Source organism: Myxine glutinosa, chromosome 5 (assembly GCF_964187855.1).
Source record: "Myxine glutinosa chromosome 5, kmMyxGlut1.1, whole genome shotgun sequence".
Taxonomy (NCBI): Eukaryota; Metazoa; Chordata; class Myxini; order Myxiniformes; family Myxinidae; genus Myxine; species Myxine glutinosa.
In genome coordinates this window covers 200,102,029-200,121,662 of record NC_136265.1, presented here as the reverse complement: position 1 = coordinate 200,121,662, position 19,634 = coordinate 200,102,029, and the positions used below count along the sequence as shown (strand labels likewise).

The following is a 19,634-nucleotide window of genomic DNA, read 5'->3' as shown; positions in this document are numbered from 1 at the left end:
GGCCCAGCTGGCTGGAGTTTTTTAAAATCGACAATATAGTAGCGACGGAATAGTTCTGAAAACAATTTGACTTACTACAGCTCACAAGACAAATCCTTGACAGTGTTGCCTGGAGCTGGAATTTGGATTTGAACCCACAACCCCTTGGGATAACAGTCCAGTGCCCTCAGTCCTCACCAACAAGCTACGACTCTAGCTCTAATTAATTCCCTGCCCATCCAAGTCATTCCCTCCGCCTCTCCAGATCGACATTCAACGCCCAACCCCTCCCGCGCGTACGTAATATATATATATGCCTCAAACGTAGCACGAAGCGGAGGGGGAGGAGTTTCGTGGTGCATGCGACTGGGCGCGTGTTGAGGGCGGGATTGGGATACCCTGGGAGGAGCGCAGCAAGAGGTGGAGCATGGAGGTCTTGCGGCGCTGCGCTTGGACCGCGTGATCTGGCGCTTTGAGAGACGGACGGCACAGCACGGCGTGACATGAAAAAGCACAGTGCCCGAGTGGCGCCACTCAGCGCCTGCAGCACTCCCGTACTGTCGCTCACCCGCGCGGATGGTGAGGGAGCGGCGGAGCACGCGGGGACCTTACCGTGCAAAGGTCCACGGTCGCAGGTCGAATTTAGTTGTGTTGCCGCTCTATGAGCCGAAGCTTGGGTCGGATGTTTGTTGTTGTTGTTGTTGTTACTGTACTTTGGTGCTGTGGGAGCGATGCCTGATTATGGATTATGCCTGATTGTTTGACCATTCCCAGCGGATCGCACAGCACCCGACAATGTCTGGACAAGGATTATTGTTTGGTGAACAAGATATTCATTCACCTGGCTGTATAAGCAGTGGTGGGGATTTGGATCAAGCTTGGGGTGAATAATCCGGAGGAACTCTGAAATACCTATTTATCCATTGTGGAGTTGTCGGTCCATTTTGGAATTGTAGGTCCATTTTGGAATTGTAGGTTAATTGTGGCCGGAGTTGAAGGTCCATTGTGGAGTTGTAGGAAATCGGTCCCTTTTGGAGATGCAGTTCCATTGTGAAGTCGTAGGTCCATTGTGGAATCGTAGGTCCATTGTGGAGTCGTAGGTCCATTGTGGAGTCGTAGGTCCATTGTGGAGTCGTAGGTCCATTGTGGAGTCGTAGGTCCATTGTGGAGTCGTAGGTCCATTGTGGAGTCGTAGGTCCATTGTGGAGTCGTAGGTCCATTGTGGAGTCGTAGGTCCATTGTGGAGTCGTAGGTCCATTGTGGAGTCGTAGGTCCATTGTGGAGTCGTAGGTCCATTTTGGCCATGCCATTTTGGAGTTGTAGGACTCGGTCCATTATGGAGTTGTAGGCCGTCGGTCCATTATGGGGTTGTTGGCCATCGGTCAACTGTGGAGTTGTAGGCCATCTGTCTATTGTGAAGTTGTAGGCCATCGGTTCATTGCAGAGTTGTAGGAGTTGGTGCCCATAATTCCATTGTGGAGTTGGTGCCCTTTATTCCATTGTGGATTTGGTGCCCCAAATTCTGTTGTGGAGTTGGTGCCCCTACTTCTGTTGTGGAGTTGATTTCCCTCAGTTCCTCGTGTAGTTGATGCCTCTATTTCCATTGTGGAGTTGATGCCCCAATTCAGTGGTGGAGTTGGTTCCCCTCAGTCCATTGTCGAGTTGGTGCCCGTTGGTCCATTTTGGAGTTGTCGGCCGTCAGTCCATTGCAGAGTTGGAGGAGTTGGTGCCCCTAATTCCGTTGTGGAGTTGGTGCCACTACTTCCATTGTGGAGTTGGTGCCACTACTTCCATTGTGGAATTGGTGCCCCTACTTCAGTTGTGGAGTTGATTCCCCTCAGTCCCTAGTGTAGTTTGTGCCCCTATTTCCGTTGTGGAGTTGGTGCCCCAATTCTGTTGTGGAGTTGGTTTCCCCTCAGTCCATTGTGGAGTTGGTACATATCAGTTGATTGTGGAGTTGGTGCCTATCAGTCCATTGTTGAGCTTGTGCCCCTCAGTTCATTGTCAAGCTGGTGCTCCTCAGGTAATTATCTAGCTGGTGCACATCAGTCCATTGTCGAGCTGGTGCCCCTCAGTCCATTGTGTGGAGTTGGTGCCACTCAGTGCATGATGGAGTTGGTGCCCCTCAGTCCATTATAGAGCTGGTGCCCCTCAGTCCATTATAGAGCTGGTGCCCCTCAGTCCATTATAGAGCTGGTGCCCCTCAGTCCATTATGGAGCTGGTGCTCCTCAGTCCATTATGGAGCTGGTGCTCCTCAGTCCATTATGGAGCTGGTGCCCCTCAGTCCATTATGGAGCTGGTGCCCCTCAGTCCATTATGGAGTTGGTGCTCCTCAGTCCATTATGGAGTTGGTGCCCCTCAGTCCATTATGGAGTTGGTGCCCCTCAGTCCATTATGGAGTTGGTGCCCCTCAGTCCATTATGGAGTTGGTGCCCCTCAGTCCATTATGGAGTTGGTGCCCCTCAGTCCATTATGGAGTTGGTGCCCCTCAGTCCATTATGGAGTTGGTGCCCCTCAGTCCATTATGGAGTTGGTGCCCCTCAGTCCATTATGGAGTTGGTGCCCCTCAGTCCATTATGGAGTTGGTGCCCCTCAGTCCATTATGGAGTTGGTGCCCCTCAGTCCATTATGGAGTTGGTGCCCCTCAGTCCATTATGGAGTTGGTGCCCCTCAGTCCATTATGGAGTTGGTGCCCCTCAGTCCATTATGGAGTTGGTGCCCCTCAGTCCATTATGGAGTTGGTGCCCCTCAGTCCATTATGGAGTTGGTGCCCCTCAGTCCATTATGGAGTTGGTGCTCCTCAGTCCATTATGAAGTTTGTTCCCCTCAGTCCATTATGCAGTTGGTGCCCCTCAGTCCATTATGCAGTTGGTGCCCCTCAATTCATTATTGAGTTGGTGCTCCTCAGTCCATTATTGAATTGGTGTCCCTCAGTCCATTATTGAGTTGGTGCCCTTCAGTCCATTATATAGTTGGCACGCCTCAGTCCATTATGGAGTTGGTGTCCTTCAGTCCATTATTGAGTTGGTGCCCCTCAGTCCATTATGTAGTTGGCACGCCTCAGTCCATTATTGAGTTGGCGCCTCTCAGTCCATTGTCGAGCTGGTGCCCCTCAGTCCATTATGGAGTTGGCACCTCCCAGTCCATTGTCGAGCTCGTGCCCCTCAGTCCATTATGGAAATGGTTGTGGAGCTATTGCTCTGTTGAGTTAATTGTAGAGCTGTTGTTTGTTGTTGTTGTTGTTGTTGTTGTATTGCCCAGGACAGTTCTCTCGAACAAGCCCACTGCAAAGAGACAGCCGATCTATGTCCCAGGAATCAATTCCCCCCTCCCTCCACCCACCCCCACCATCACGAAGTCAGGGCCACTACAGAGTTAAAGAGAGACAGAGACGAGAGGAAAGGGCAGGTCTTGAGGAAGATTTGGCACCCGACTTGCGTTGGGGGGGTTCAACCCGAAGAGGCTCCCCGATAGTCGCAGAGCTTAGTGTTGGTCTATTTGGTTATTTAGAGTTGGTGCAAGTAAATCGTGGAGATTGTCTTACCGTGTTGCTTCTAACTGACGGGCAAATAAAATGAGATTCTCTTAACGTAATATTGTTAAATGTGTTGGCAGGATTGATTTTAAATATTAATTGAAGCCAAATTCCCTGTGGTAACAATAGAGCCAGAAACGATTTTAGCAGTATACCCTTAACGTCTAAGCTTCAAATTCCTTCATTTCACTGTCCACATAAATCATTGTGCCTGTCTTCGCGTGCTACACTTTCAGTGCTGAATACATCGTCGTTCTGCTTACATCGTCACGTCTGGCAGTGACCACACAAACATGGCAGGTCTGCAGCACTGTGCACCAACTTAGACTGGAATTTCTATCGAAGATAAGTTATTACGAGTGGACGCGAGTGCTGTTTTGAAATGTTGCTTTTCTACCTGCCTGGTACTGAGAGGTCAACCGCAATGTGTGGACTGCAATTCCATGCAGAATAGATCGGATAGAGGAGGCAAATTATACTCCTTTCCCCAAGGTCATTAATGAGCCAGGTTTATACTGAGGATGTGATAAGAGCATGATCATTCCCATGTGATAAGCTATTTTCAGAAATTGAGAATACAAATCATTAATACTGCTGGCCTAACGCGCAACCTCTGAGATGTTGGTCTAGCAAATCCTTAACACTGCTGGACTAACGCGCAACCTCTGGGACGTCGGTCTTGCAAATCCTTAATACTCCTGGCCTAAGGTGCAACCTCTGGGACGTCGGTCTCGCAAATCCTTAATACTCCTGGCCTAAGGTGCAACCTCTGGGATGTCGGCCTAGCAAATCCTGAATACTGCTGGCCTAAGGTGCAACCTCTGGGATGTCGGCCTAGCAAATCCTGAATACTGCTGGCCTAACGCACAACGTTTGGGATGTCGGTGTAGCAAATCCTTAATACTGCTGGCCTAACGCACAACCTCTGGGATGTCGGTCTAGCAAATCCTGAATACTGCTGGCCTAACACGCAACTTCTGGGATGTCGGTTTTGCAAATCCTTAATACTCCTGGACTAACGCGCAACCTCTGGGATGTCGGCCTAGCAAATCCTGAATACTGCTGGCCTAACGCACAACCTCTGGGATGTCGGTCTAGCAAATCCTGAATACTGCTGGCCTAATGTGCAACCTCTGCATGTCGGTCTAGCATCCTTAATACTGCTGGCCTAACGCGCAACCTCTGGGATGTCGTTCTCGCAAATCCTTAATACTGCTGGCCTAACATGCAACCTCTGGGATGTTGGTCTTGCAATTCCTTGATACTGCTGGCCTAATGCACAACCTCTGGGATGTCGGTCTAGCAAATCCTGAATACTGCTGGCCTAATGCACAACTTCTGGGACATCGGTCGAGAAAAACCTTAATGCTGCTGGTCTAACGCGCAACCTCCGGGATGTCGGTCTAGCAAATTCTGAATACAGCTGGTCTAAAGCGCAAACTCTGGGATGTCGGTCTAGCAATTCCTTAATAATGCTGGCCTAAGGTGCAACCTCTGGGATGTCGGTCTAGCAAATCCTGAATACTGCTGGCATAATGCGCAACCTCTGGGATGTTGGTCTAGCAAATCCTTAATACTGCTGGCCTACCGCGCAACCTCTGGGATGTCGGTCGAGCAAATCTTTAATACTGCTGGCCTAATGTGCAACCTTTGGGATGTCGGTCTAGCAAATTCTTAATACTGCTGGCCTAACCTGCAATCTCTGCGATGTCGGTCTGGACAATCCTGAATACTACTGGCCTAATGCGCAACCTCTGGGATGTTGGTCTCGCAAATCCTTAATACTGCTGGCCTAATACCTCTGGGATGTCGATCTAGCAAATCCTTAATACTGCTGGCCTAACACGCAATCTCTAGGATGTCCGTCTAGCAAATCCTGAATACTAGCAGCCTAACGCGCAACCTTTGGGATGTCGGTCTAGCAAATCCTTAATACTGCTGGCCTAACGTGCAACCATTGGGATGTCGGTCTAGCAAATCCTGAATACTAGCAGCCTAACGCGCAACCTTTGGGATGTCGGTCTAGCAAATCCTTAATACTGCTGGCCTAACGTGCAATCTCTGGGATGTTGGTCTCGCAAATCCTTTATACTGCTGGCCTAATACCTCTGGGATGTCTGTCTAGCAAATCCTTAATACTGCTGCCCTAACGTGCAACCATTGGGATGTCGGTCTAGCAAATCCTTAATACTTCTGGCCAAACGTGCAATCTCTGGGATGTTGGTCTAGCAAATCCTGAATATTACTAGCCTAACGCACAACCTCTGGGATGTTGGTCTAGTAAATCCTTAATACTGCTGGCCTAACGCGCAATCTCTGGGATGTCGGTCTAGCAAATCCTTAATACTGCTGGGCTAACACGGAACCTCTGGGATGTCGGTCTAGCAAATCCTTAATACTGCTGGGCTAATGCGGAACCTCTGGGATGTTGGTCTGGCAAATCCTTAATACTGCTGGCCGAACGCGCAATCTCTGGGATGTCGGTCTAGCAAATCCTTAATACTGCTGGCCTAATACCTCTGGGATGTCTGTCTAGCAAATCCTTAATACTGCTGGCCTAACGTGCAACCATTGGGATGTCGGTCTAGCAAATCCTTAATACTTCTGGCCAAACGTGCAATCTCTGGGATGTTGGTCTAGCAAATCCTGAATATTACTAGCCTAACGCACAACCTCTGGGATGTTGGTCTAGCAAATCCTTAATACTGCTGGCCTAATGCGCAATCTCTGGGATGTCGGTCTAGCAAATCCTTAATACTGCTGGGCTAACACGGAACCTCTGGGATGTCGGTCTAGCAAATCCTTAATACTGCTGGGCTAACGCGGAACCTCTGGGATGTTGGTCTAGCAAATCCTTAATACTGCTGGCCGAACGCGCAATCTCTGGGATGTCGGTCTAGCAAATCCTTAATACTGCTGGCCTAATACCTCTGGGATGTCGGTCTCGCAAATCCTTAATACTGCTGGCCTAATACCTCTGGGATGTCGGTCTAGCAAATCCTTAATACTGCTGGCCTAATACCTCTGGGATGTCGGTCTCGCAAATCCTTAATACTGCTGGCCGAACGCGCAATCTCTGGGATGTCGGTCGAGCAAATCCTTAATACTGCTGGCCTAATACCTCTGGGATGTCGGTCGAGCAAATCCTTAATACTGCTGGCCTAATACCTCTGGGATGTCGGTCTAGCAAATCCTTAATACTGCTGGCCTAATATCTCTGAGATGTCGGTCTGGCAAATCGTTAATACTGCTGGCCGAACGCGCAATCTCTGGGATGTCGGTCGAGCAAATCCTTAATACTGCTGGCCTAATACCTCTGGGATGTCGGTCGAGCAAATCCTTAATACTGCTGGCCTAATACCTCTGGGATGTCGGTCGAGCAAATCCTTAATACTGCTGGCCTAATACCTCTGGGATATCGGTCTAGCATGCTCGCATAATCGGTCAACTGGGGCATGTTTGCTTGACTTGAAGTGTAATTTTACTGAATTTTAAACATTCTGGAAGGCAATAACAATTGGTCGGTGTGCAATTTAATGGTGACGAGTAAATACTTGTCCTTCTCTTGGAACGATATGAATGTTGCAAGTTTGCAACCCACCTTTGTATTGCAGATCCTGGAATGTTTGTTGGTGAGAGTCGTGAAACCGACAACAATGGCAACCTCTCGTCGAAGGGCGATGAGTTAGAATCCAATGTGAGCTGTGCCACGTCTTGGCACCGCACCCTCTGGGCATTCGTGCTTTTACCAGGAGTCTCAGCTTCTTGGCTGGGGGTCAGTGAGCTTGGACGGTCGCCCGGGTCGGACATCAAGGCTCCGCCGGCCTTCCTCACGGCATGGCTTGCCACCTCGGCAAATTTGCTGGTGTTTCCACTGTATCATGGTGCAGCAGGCGCGGTTGCTGTGAGTCGAGGAAGCCAGTGGCCTGGGCTTATCCAGCACTATCGGTGAGTATGGATGACGTTTCATTTATTCAAAGCAATGCAAAGCGAGATTTTTGAATGGCTCATTGCAGCCACAGGAACAGGCCCGTAGTGACGTTGGTGAACCCCTACAACCGAAGAAGTGAAAAAAGAAAAATTTTAAAGTAGAAATCTGCTAATTCGTGACCAAAAGAGTTGGTGGATCATTTCAAAATCTTAACTAACTGTATGGGAAGTGAAAGAGGCTGCATGTCGCTGCGTTCTCCAAGTATGCAAGGTGACAATATGAGTGAGGTGTATAGGCTTTTACATTATGTTATGTAACGTGAATTTGTCTACAGTGAACCATTGTAGAAGTGATGATGATTTCCAAATCCTGCTGACCAGCAACCACGGTAGTAGTGATAAAACAAGCATGGTGATTAAATTGCTCGACGATGAGCCAGAGGCTGAAGGTTGTTGGTAAGCAAGATGTTCTCAATCAATCTGAAGGCTTTGGCCTGGATGCGGTAAATAATGAGGACAGGAGGAGCACTGCCCCAGAGGTGAGAGCAATATTGCATTATGGACCTAATTTGGGCTTTGTGACGAGTAACGAGCTGACTAGATTTTTTTTTAAATACTTCCTGGTTCTAAAAACAAAGCCACTCTTCCTGGAAGTCTTTCGAGCCATGCGATATGAGTCTTTCAATAAAGAAAAAATGAAACATCAACATGCCGATGGCCGAGGATTTATTACGTTGTTTGCCAGACGTGGAGAGGAGTAACATGGGCGGTGGTCTTACTGGAGATGAGAGGGGACCGTATTTGCTTGTTTGAAAAATACCAAGTTATCGGAGCCCCCACTCAAAGATGGATTCAAATTTAGCATTGAGTGAGTTTGGAGTGATGAAGGGGTCAGTAGCAAGTGATTGGGAGGAGAATACCTGCAATTTGTAACAGGTAATGAATACATTGTGCAGTCATCAGAAAAGGAGTGGATAGGGTTGGATGTGGCAGACAGAAGGTCATTGATGAAAAGTAGGAATATAGCAGGTGACGAGTCCTCGGGGGACACCAGAGTTTATAGGGAGACTCTTGGAAAGAGCGTCACATGTACATACTTATTGTATATCATACACGTACCCTGGTGTTGGGCTAGCGGCTAGGGTGCCGGCTTAGGATCCTAGGATCCTAAGTCGGCACCCTAGCCGCTAGCCCAACACCAGGGTAACATGGCAGATAAATCGACCATTTTCTTCTTCTTCCTACTGCAATGCTTTTGTGAAATTGCGTGGCTCATTCTGCTCACCAACATTATGAAGCGAATGCATTTCATCACAACGGAAGACTAAATACTGCATTGGAGTCATCCGAAGGACCTCAAACCTTAGTTTGCACTATGATGAGCAGAATCTTTTTGATTATGCCATACCTGATGCCACATCGGGGGATTCGACCCTTTCGATGATGCCACACCCGATCCGGCATCGGGGTCTTCAAGGGTTAACACAGCTTCTCTTTATAATTATACTAGCAGAGTACCCACCACTTGGATGGGTCGAGTTTGTCTAGTATTTGCTGAAAAAGTACTGTCTATGTTTTGCAAGAAGACTATAGATGTTTGCGTGGTGCATGCTTAAGAGATTCAAGATGGTCTAAAGGTCTGAAGCGGTGTTTCTCAGCCAGATTTGCCAGACGACCCACCCGACCTGGAATTTGGTCGCTGCGACCCCATTATCCCTCAAAGGGTTAAATAAATAAACACCCACTTTACTGGGGAAAATACTGTGTTTATTCAAGTACCATTGGGGGTCATGACCCACTGTTTGAGAAACACTGGTCTAAAGAGTATGTTCCAATAGTAGTTGGTGTCTAAGGGGTCGAAAATGTCTAATCTCTCAAGCATGTAAAAAGGGTTTTAAAAGGTCCAAGTTGTCTAAAGGTCTAAATGGTCAAGGGTCCAAGCTGTCTAGCATGTCTGAAGGGTGTAAGGCAGTGATTCCCAAACTGTTTGTACACGAGCCAGAATTTGAAATCACATTCGCCTCGGACTGAAATGGTACCGGTACCTCTGGTGTAAGTTTAAGGTCTGAAGGGTATAAGGGGTGTAAAGGTCTAAAGATTCTCGGGGTCTAAAGGCTTTAAAAAGTTTAAACGGTGAAGGGATCTAAAGATGTCTAAAGTGTCTTTGAGGTCTTATGTGTTTTCAGGGTTTTAAGTGTCTTAAGTGTCTTTGGGCTCTTATTGGTCTTTGTGGTTTTATGGGTCTAAGGTGTATTACGAGTCTTTGAGGTATTAAAGGGCATTGATGGTCGTAGGGGTCTAAAGGTCCTTTGGGGTTTTATGGATCTTTGGGGTCTAAAGGGTCTTAAAGGTATTTTGGGTCTTAAGGGTCATAAGTGTCTTTGAAGTCTTAAAGGGTCTTCGGGGTATTAAGGGTCTAAAGTGTCTTCAGGTTATTCGGAGGCTGGGTCTTTGGGGTCCTAATGGTCTTAGGGGGTCTCAAGGGTCTTCTGGTCTTAAGGGTTTTGGGGTCTAAATGGTCTTTTGGGTCTTACAGGTGTTTGGGGCTTAAACAGTCCCAAGGGTCGTCGATGTATTCAAGGGTCTTTGAGGACTTATAGTGTGTTTTATGGGTCTTTGGCACCTAAAGAATCTGAGGAATATTAAGGGTCTAAACTCGAAAGTGTGTTCAGGGTCTTTTGGGTCTCAAGAGTTTTAAGGGTATTCGGGGTCTTTTGTGGTATTAGAGTCTCAGGGGTCTTAAGAGTATTTGAGGTCTTAAGGGGCTTAAGAGGTCTTCTAGGTCATAAAGGGCCTTTAGGGTTTTGAGAGTCTTAAGGGTCTCAGAGGTCTTTAGGGGGCCACAGCAGTCTAAATGGTCGAAAGGTTTAAAAAGTACATTCTGATAGTCCGTAATTAATAGACATACGTGTAGTCAGGGTGCAACTGATGTTCAAACGGTGCGTAATTAATAGGCATATGGTCAGTTGGTCACACGGTTTCATGGCTTCACGGACGGACGGACAGACCATGTTTTTCGTATTCAGATTACTTAAGGCTGCAGAATATCATGTGACCCATCTTGATTCGTAAACACGTGATTAAAATCGACTTTTACATATTGTTACAGACGTGGCTTAGATGTTAGTTTACCGAGCGGTTTTGGTATGACCACGTCTGCACAAGTTACCCGATTATACCCGAACATTGACTAATCGCGCTACGCTAGGTCAATGAAGGAAAAGACACACAGCTGGGATTCAAATGACACGACACCAGGGTTCAGTTCTCAAGACCTCCGGAGGAGGTTATATTGTTACGGAAGGTTAGATTACAACTACAAGAGGGACAGCAAAGGAAGATAGGCACTTAGACACAATCTTATATTAACCCCAACAGACGACAGATAAACGGGACAAAAGGGCTGACTCACACGGGGATTGATGGCTAGGAAAGGCAGGATCGATGGCTCCAGGTGCACCTGGGCTCAGGGCAGAATCGACCCGGTCCGGTCCAGAGATGCGGGAGGTTTCACAGCGCTCGAGGTGGCGTCTTGTCGTCTCAAGCTGGGGGCGCATCTGACCTCACATCCGGTGAGTCGCTTCGTATATCCGGCGGGGAGTGACACGCCCTCGGCTCGTTAGCTCCGCCCCAGATGGAATCGGCACGTCGCTTCTCATTGGGTGCGTGCGGGGGGGGTTACCGGCTCCGCCCTTGACGGGGGACTGACAAGGAGCCCCTTCGTGGTAACCCCGTGGAGCGCATGGTCCGGAGCGCATTGTCAATGGCGGCTAACCGAGCCGGTGTGATGACGCACACTCCCCCGCGCAGCGTCGTTGTTGTTGTAATTGTTGTTGTAGTTGTAGTTGTAGTTGTTGTTGTTGTTGTTTGGGGAAGAAGATGGAAGGAGGTATGGGAAAGGTCCTAAACTCACTACTGGTGCCATATAATCACATTCTGGTGCAACGAAGAGTCAGAATTAATGGAAACGAGTCCTTAACTGACATAGACTAAGAATAACTAGCAAGATGTCCGAAAGTTGTCTACGTGTGATGCGGTGGACCTGGGCACGACATTTAATGGGGGAAAAAGGGGAAGGTCGGCTCTACTGATTGTTGTTTACAGACAATGGGACTAGGGAATGGGGGATTGGGGATAGTTGGGGAGTATTGGGGAAATAGGGGAATATTTACAAGCGGATATGGAGGCCAAATTCCATATTCGCAACAATATATAACAATTTAATGTATTCTATAAAAATTTGCTCTAATTCTGTGATGGTACAGTCAGACTTTCTAGTTTTCTGTGTCTATTTTTCCTCACAACACGTAGTCAGGTTCACTATGTCAATAACTTATATTTCGTTCAAAATCATGGTAGATTAGCAAACCTATACATTTTTGGAAAGGTTATAGCATAAGGAAACTAAAAATCAATGTTTACATTTGGAGAGATACCTGTATGGCGGCCATTTTGGATTTTCAAAATGGCCACTGTAAAATACATATTTTGTTCTATTTCTGCCTCTAATTACCCTAAAAACTTTTTAAAATATACTAAACCTATATTTTCAGGGACAAGGAATCCAATGAAAGTATCAAATTAGTGCTATGGGGAATGCTAAGACACGAATCAAAGGTTTTGAATTGCAAAATACCGTCTTTATATTCGCGATAAGTTGCATAATCAAATACATGTTATCATTTTGTACAGGCAGTTAATAACATCAAAATGTGTCACAATAATTCATATCACCAAACATACACAGGCAGTCAGCAAAATCATATGTACACATGCAGTCAGTATAACTTCACATCTACACAGGCAGTCAATGACAAAATATACACAGGCAGTCAATGGCATCAAACATACACGATTACAGAATATGCCATTTAGAGTTCGTCATCACTGTCCTGTGTGTCGTATCCGACAATATAGTCCGCATCGTTTTCACAGTCCGTTCCACACAAGCAAAGGTCGGTCAAATTGATTAACCACCGTTTAGAGGCCATTTTTCCCCGCAAAGCGGGGGTTGGCCTTTTCGGGGACCGTGGTAGTTGTTGTTTTTTGGTCCCCTTTTTGAAGCAATGTTTTACGGCCGGATGCCCTTCCTGACGCCAACCCTTTTTGCCGCCTTCAACGACAAACAGGGAATTACCAGTGAACTGGTACTCAATTAGCCGACCTCGGAAGGATGACAGGCTGAGTCAACCCCCCTGGCATTAATTCGGCAAATTAATTCGGTCAAATTGATTGGCAAATCGAATTGGTCGAATGGTCGATCGAATCGAATTCGATGAATCGAATCGAATCGAATCGATCGAATTGGTCGAATGGTCGAATGGTCGATCGAAGCGATTGGTCGAATGGTCGAATTGGTCGAATCGAATTGGTCGAATCGAATTGGTCGAATCGAATTGGTCGGAATTGGCAAATGTAAACATTGATTTTCAGATTTTCCATGTAATAACGTTTCCAAAAATGTATAGGTTTGCTAATCTACCATGATTTTGAACGAAAAAACATAGTGAACCTGACTAACGCTTTCATTTCCCAATGGTCGTGCTCTAGAGAGGGCTCTCTGCTGTTCGGGGAGCGCGGATTAGCTGCTGGGTCTGTGCTGCGCTGTGTAGCTCCCCTAACACTCCTGTGGACACTCACTGCATATCTCTACCTGCTGGCCCTGCATCGTCTTGCCATACCCGATGCTGCAGCGCTCTTTTGCTGCAACAAGGCCTTTGTGTTCCTCCTCTCCTGGGTGCTGCTTCGGGACCGTTTCATGGGAATACGGGTAAGCACGTACCTCTTCATTTTCTAACCCCAGCCTTTCCTTTTTATAGCAGAACGAGGCACGTCACCATGCTGGAAAGTTTCAGCTCAAAGAATGCGTTGATGTTGATCAACTTAAGATAATTCACCCTCTTCTTCCATTCTGTTTTTATTTTGTGAACACATTCCTGATACTGTGCCTTATTAATAACCCAATAATGATTCTGGTGATTCCCAATTGCTTCTAGATTATTGCCGTCGTCCTAGCCATCTCGGGGATCGTAATGATGGCCTATGGAGATGGTTTGCACAATGACTCCATCGTTGGAACGGCACTCGCCGTTGGCTCGGCCTCCGTATCAGCGTTCTACAAGGTTTCTTTCCTTCCCCTTAATTTCCTCACTTTTCATCCTGTACTACTTGCATTCACTCCCTCACTCCCTCCCTCCTTTGGTTTGGACCAGCAGAGTATACAGGCAAGGTGAATGAATGAAGTTAACGATTTCCATTTTTACACCTGTGCCACCAAAGGTGGATGGAGGTTATATTTTCACCCCTGTCTGTTTGTTACTTGTGAAAATCAAGCATTGAATTCAATCACATTGAATATTTGGTCAATAAATTCAACCACCAATTATTTTTGAGGTCAACATATTCCAAAAGGTCAAACTAGGTCAAAGGTTAACAACTTGAGTGACATTTCTAAAATGGTCAATTTTCATCCAATTGACTTGAAATTTGAAGAGGATTTGTATATTTGGTCTTTTAATTCAACCACCAATTAATTTTAAGGTCAAATTTGTTTTGGGGATTTCGCAAATATCGTGCTCTGTACTACGTCTTCCTGTGCCTATCTGTTTGTCTGTCTGTCTGTATGTCAATCGCCTACAAGTCACAAGTTTAAGCCGATCTTCACAAAACATTAACAAATTGTAGGGTTGGTCAAAAGTAATTGCCTATTGATTTTGAGTTCAAAAGGTCAAAACGTCAACATAGGCCAAAGGTCAACAACTTAGGTGCAATTTCTAAAATCCTCAATTTTCATCCGATTGACTTGAGATTTGAACAAGATTTGCATATCAGGTCACTGAATTCAACCACTAATTGTTTTGTTGAAGCCTAAAGGTCAAAAGGTCAACATAGGCCTAATTTCTAAAATCGTCAATTTTCATCCAATGGACTTGAATATTAAAGAGGATTTGCATATCATGTGACTGAATTCAACTGCCAATTGTTTTTGAGGTCAAAAGGTCAACATACACCAAATTGATAAAATCTGCAATATTCATCCATTACCCCCCCTTTCCCCTCTTCCTGCTCATAGAAGTAAAAGGGAAAATGTTTTTCCATTATCTCATCAAAACAACATAAACATTTTATCTTGTGCAGCGGAATATTTTGACTATTTACCCTCCCCTATCATGCTATCACTGACTACACAGAATCCATGATCAAAGCAGCAATAGCAAGCATGGCTCCTACATGTCATGGCCCATCATGGTCACCTGCCCAACCCACAATTCCACGAGATATGCGGAAACCCCATGGAATTGCAACGCTCAAGTGACCATGAGCATCATTTGACTGACCACCCTCAACCAATTGTCCTCTTCTTGATTAATATACAGTGTATGCACGTTGTCAAAAGTAAATAATAATGGGATATTTTCTTTCACAATCTCGTGGGATTCCCAGAACACCGGGAGTCCGGGACGGAACCCTAAGACATTTATAAAGACATGGCATTTATGGTTCTTGGTCGAGTTGCTGAAGATAAAATAGTTGAAAATAATAGAAAGGGCCTGCAGAACCTCTGTGGTAAACGTCTTTGCTCAGGAGAATGCCTCATAGTTATTTGGGCAGTGTATAGGCAACAGGCCGCTGCCTCGGTCGCTCCTGAAAATAAAACCTAACCTGGGTTTTAAGCAAAAACAGGCCCACTGCCTATGTGCATATATTATACAGCACATCGTGGTTATATAGCTCAGACAGATTCCATTTGCACTGGATCATGGGCTGACACCAGAGGCCTGAAGTATAAGGACTGAATTCTGAGGCCTATACTTACCATGGCCTACACAAGGCCCGTGATGCCTATCGGCTCCGACCTTTCGATATTTGAATATCCTAACAGTCACTTTGGTCGTTTTACACTGTAGGGAAAACCCATAGGGAGGGTATGGCAATTGTGAATATGACAACCCTGAAGAGGTATTTGGTTTCACATAGCACAAAAATTGTGCCCGTATGATTTTTCAAGTTTCATTTGTGGGTGCAGTCAAGCCAACCAATGGGTGGAAAGGAGTGTTACACACGGACGGACAAGCATATTATTATGTAGACTAAAGGGTTGTGGAATTTTCATCTGAGTGTAGAATATTCCACATTAATGTTCATAATTAGGGCAAATATTGTTTTAAAAACCAGAGTTACAACATTGTCTCAGATTTGTGAGTTTAATTCTGAATCGATCTCTAGCAATACCTGTAAGAAAACCAATAAGCAACATATCAATATTCAGCATTCATAGGAATCAGTAATGGATTTGCAACTAGCACAAGCAGGCCTGGGACGAAGGAGTAATACGCACCATCTAAGTATGCACAACAATACACACGATAAATGTCACAGGAATGATCGTAGCGCTGTCTGTCTGAGTTCTTATAACTGTCGCGCAGCGGACAGAAGCCGCATAAAAACTGGGTTCAAACTTAGACACAATTTCATTACAACTATCACTATTGATTTTCAGTGAAAATTATATATTTTTAAAAAATGATATTTTCTGTCTTCTACTGACTCCTCTCCGGCCTTGCTCCCCCTGCTCTGTCTGTGCTCTGTCCCCCAAATATTCCTTCAGGACGCACAAGATCTGCCAGCAACCCTCTTCTGGTGAAACTGCCAAAATCTAGGCTCTCTGCTCACCTTCACTCTTTCATTCCCCTTTTCTCCTGCCTCTGGAACAAACTCCCTTCAATCCCTCTCCTCACCCAAAAGGTCTTCAAAACAGCTGTTCACCACCATCTCTTATCTTCCCCCATCCAAAAACCTTGATCTTTTCTGCCTCCGTTAAAACACCCCAAATCCACCTCTTTCAATCTCCGACTTCATTCCTGAAATTCATAGTAGTGTTAATTTACTTCATACCGTGTACCCTTTCCCTCCTCCCCAAGCCCTCTCCCTTCCACAGATCTACCGGCGTCCCTGTTCTCTTCTGTTGTTGTGCTTGTGTGCTTCCCTCTCTCTCCCCATCTTGTCTCCCGCTCCCTTTATTAAATGTTTTATGTGTGTGTTTATGTTTTTTGTGTTTAATGTTAGCTCTTCCATGAGCCTCGATCTTGTATACAAATTTCTTTTTGTGGTAAAACCATATTTATGCTATTTTTACTTTTGTAGATTTTTTTTTTTCAGTGAAATATCACATGTAGGTTGGCATTTCCTCATGCTGCACATCCTTTGTTATGCTGTTTGTCTTATGCTCAGCAAAATAAGTGACCTGATGAAATAAATAAGTTTCCATTTTATTATTATTATTGTTGATTTCAGTGAATGTTGTCTGACATAATCAGTTTGTTGTTTCTTGTTTGTTTGTTTGAATAAGGAATGCTAGCTTGTAGATTTGGATCGTTGACTCATGGACATGACCTTGCTGGGTCACTGACTTTCACCCTTACATGTGACATGTGCGGCAGGTACTTTTCCGTCTGCTTCTAGGTGGTGCTCGTTTTGGTGAGATAGCACTCTTCTTATCGTTGCTTGGTGGGCTGGGCCTAGTGGTTGGGGCTGCCATCGCGGTGGCCGTGTGTCTGGGAGGAGCTGAACGTTGGCCGCCACCTTCTCTCATGCTCTGGGCTCGGCTGATCGGAACAGCTGCTCTTCTTGTTGGTGAGAAAGAGAGAACGAATGCTAGACTTTTGTCAGGTAGCAGATTTTTGCTGCTTATAACTTCAAAAAATTATCTACCAAAATAAATGCAAATTTCACGTCACCGCAGTCTGCCACAGAGTGTCGGTTCTGGTGAAACGGTTTCAAGACCAGGAATACGCTTGGTAGTTTGCCACTCCTTGCGCAGCTACGCAGGCATGGGAATCAAAGTCGGAGTAGTGAGGGCAACGCAACAAGTCCTAATGCACTCGGTGACGAAGCCACTCACGTAAAAAGAAATCGAAGAAGATAATAGGGTGGAAAGGTGGGGAAAGAAGGGGAGTTGAGTGTTGGAAGGATAATCCATTGAGATTAGTGCATGAATGAATGAATGATCCTTTTAAGGCTATTTTTCCCCGCTGAAGCGAGGGTTAGCCTTGCGGGCCCCATGACGATCATGATTCCCTGTTTGAGGCAATGTTTTTATGGCCGGATGCCCTTCCTGACGGTCAAATCTCGTCATCTGGTCAAATCCAGATGTGCTCCACAACCCTTAGTCGCCTCTTACGATGTGCAGGGATACGGTGTACCTATTCTAAATCTGGGTACACACGGGAAATTGAGATTAGTGCATCCAACCCACAAAGGCCTGTTTGCTTCACTATTTCTTGTTTTATTTCTTAAGTGCCACATTGGGAACAGCTATGTGGGCTTCATTTATAGAAAGCCCTGTTAGTGTAGAAGATAAGTCACAGGTATTTGACCAATCTTTCAAATGATGATACAAGCATGAAATTTGGCATGTATGTACCTTGCACCATGTAGAAAAAGAGGAAAATGTTCAGGAGCGGTTCAGGAGTGCATAGAAGCAAAACAAACAAACAAAGTCGCTTCTCAAGTTGTATATACAGTATGATTACAAATAGGTGAAGAGTCAAGTGAAAGTTTTTGTGTCCTCATTAGCATACAATTTTAAAATAGTATACTACTGTATTAGCATGTAGTTTAACATCCATCACTAGACTACAAGTTTAACATCCATCCAAGGGACGGCACACGCATTCATGACTTTCCTGGGAAACACCGGGATGACGGTTTAGAGCTGGGTCGGGATTTGAACCCAGGCTACACAGCTTTGGCTGGCATAATGAGCATACATTACTCTGCCTTTTGGATGGGTCATCTCCCCAAACCGCAAGGGGTAAAAGGCCAATTTTAATTGTGCCAATGACGAGTTTACATGCACCAAGAGCTTGCATACAAAAAAATGAATGGATATCAGCCAAGCCATTTTTTATTAAATAATACATACATATGTACGTACATACAGTGCCTGGTGTTGGCTTAGCGATTAGGGTGCCGGCTTGGGATCCGAGGATCCTGGGTTCGAATCCCGGTCGATCGCTGAATTAACGCCAGGGTCATTGACTCAGCCTGTCATCCTTCCGAGGTCGGCAAATTGAGTACCAGCTTGATGGGATGAATGATCACGGTGTGTACCCCGATCTAGAATAGGTACACCGTATCCCTGCGCATCGTAAAAGTGTGACCAAGGGGGTTTTTTGGGGGGTTTTTTTTGTATACTGAATCGAGGCTCGTGAAAGAGCTAACATTTGTTTCACAAACAAATCAACCAGACAAACAAAATATATAAAAAGAGGGAGCGGAAGACATGATGGGGAGAGAAGGGCAAGCACACAAACACAACATTTGAGAGCAGGGAGATGTGTGGGGGGGAGGAGGCGTGGGAAGGCGGGGGGGGGGGGCGGGTGGGAGAAGTATAAAACACAAGGACACCAAGGACTTCCAGGACAGAAGTTGGTATTTCAAAAAGGTGGATTTGGGGTGAAATTAGCAGGGGTAGAAAAGATCAAGGTTTTGGATGGGGGAAGATAAGAGATGGTGGTGAACAGCTGTTTTAAAGACCTGGAGGGCGGAGTGGGATTGAAGAGAGTGAGGGAGTTTGTTCCAGAGGCAGGAGAAAAGAGGAGTGAAGGTGAGCAGAGATTCTTGATTTTGGCAGTTTAACCATAAGAGGGTTGCAGGCAGATCGTGTGCGACCTGTAGGAATATTTGGGGGACAGAGCCCAGAGAGAGCTGGGGGGGCAAGGCCAGAGAGAAGTCGGTAGAAGACGGAAAGACCACCATCCTGCCTGTGGTGAGTGAGTGAGAGGCCCTTGGAGTTAGCTTCATCGCGGGAGATTCCAATGATTCTGAACGCTTTGGTTTCAACAGCGTGAAGACAGGCTAGGTGTGAGGCAGGAGCACCAGCCCAGAGGGGAGAGCAGTATTCCATTGAGCTGCGGATGAAAGCCTTGTATGTGGTGAGGAGCTCAGGTGTGCCAAGGAAGGACTTCGCACGACGGAGGATGCCCAGTCGGCGACTGGCTTTGGAGGCCAGATTTGAAATGTGGTTTTCCCAGGAAAGATCATGGCAGATAGTGAGACCCAAAAGCTTGAGTGACAGAACTTCTTGGAGAGGATTATTCAGAAAGTGGATGTGAGGGTTGTCCAGTCGGTCTTTTCGGAGAGACATTGTAAGAGTGTGAGATTTGTCAGGATTGAAAGACATGTCCC

General features: G+C 46.0%; 1 protein-coding gene across 3 annotated transcripts in view; it reads left to right on the top strand.

Moving 5' to 3' along the window:
• Positions 1-401: 401 nt before the first annotated feature.
• The window catches only part of LOC137426487 (solute carrier family 35 member F3-like), a 32,614-nt gene continuing 13,381 nt past the window's right edge, over positions 402-19,634 (top strand). Inside the window, exons 1-5 of one of the 3 annotated variants that reach the window (XM_068115061.2) lie at positions 402-558; positions 7,130-7,463; positions 12,996-13,215; positions 13,442-13,567; positions 16,886-17,078. In XM_068115061.2, coding sequence (XP_067971162.1) covers positions 483-558; positions 7,130-7,463; positions 12,996-13,215; positions 13,442-13,567; positions 16,886-17,078 — 949 coding nt within the window. In that variant the 5' untranslated portion in view covers positions 402-482. Of the gene's footprint in view, positions 559-3,757; positions 3,816-7,129; positions 7,464-12,995; positions 13,216-13,441; positions 13,568-16,885; positions 17,079-19,634 lie in introns of those variants that run through there. The other 2 variants (XM_068115063.2, XM_068115062.2) reach the window with 2 other exon arrangements.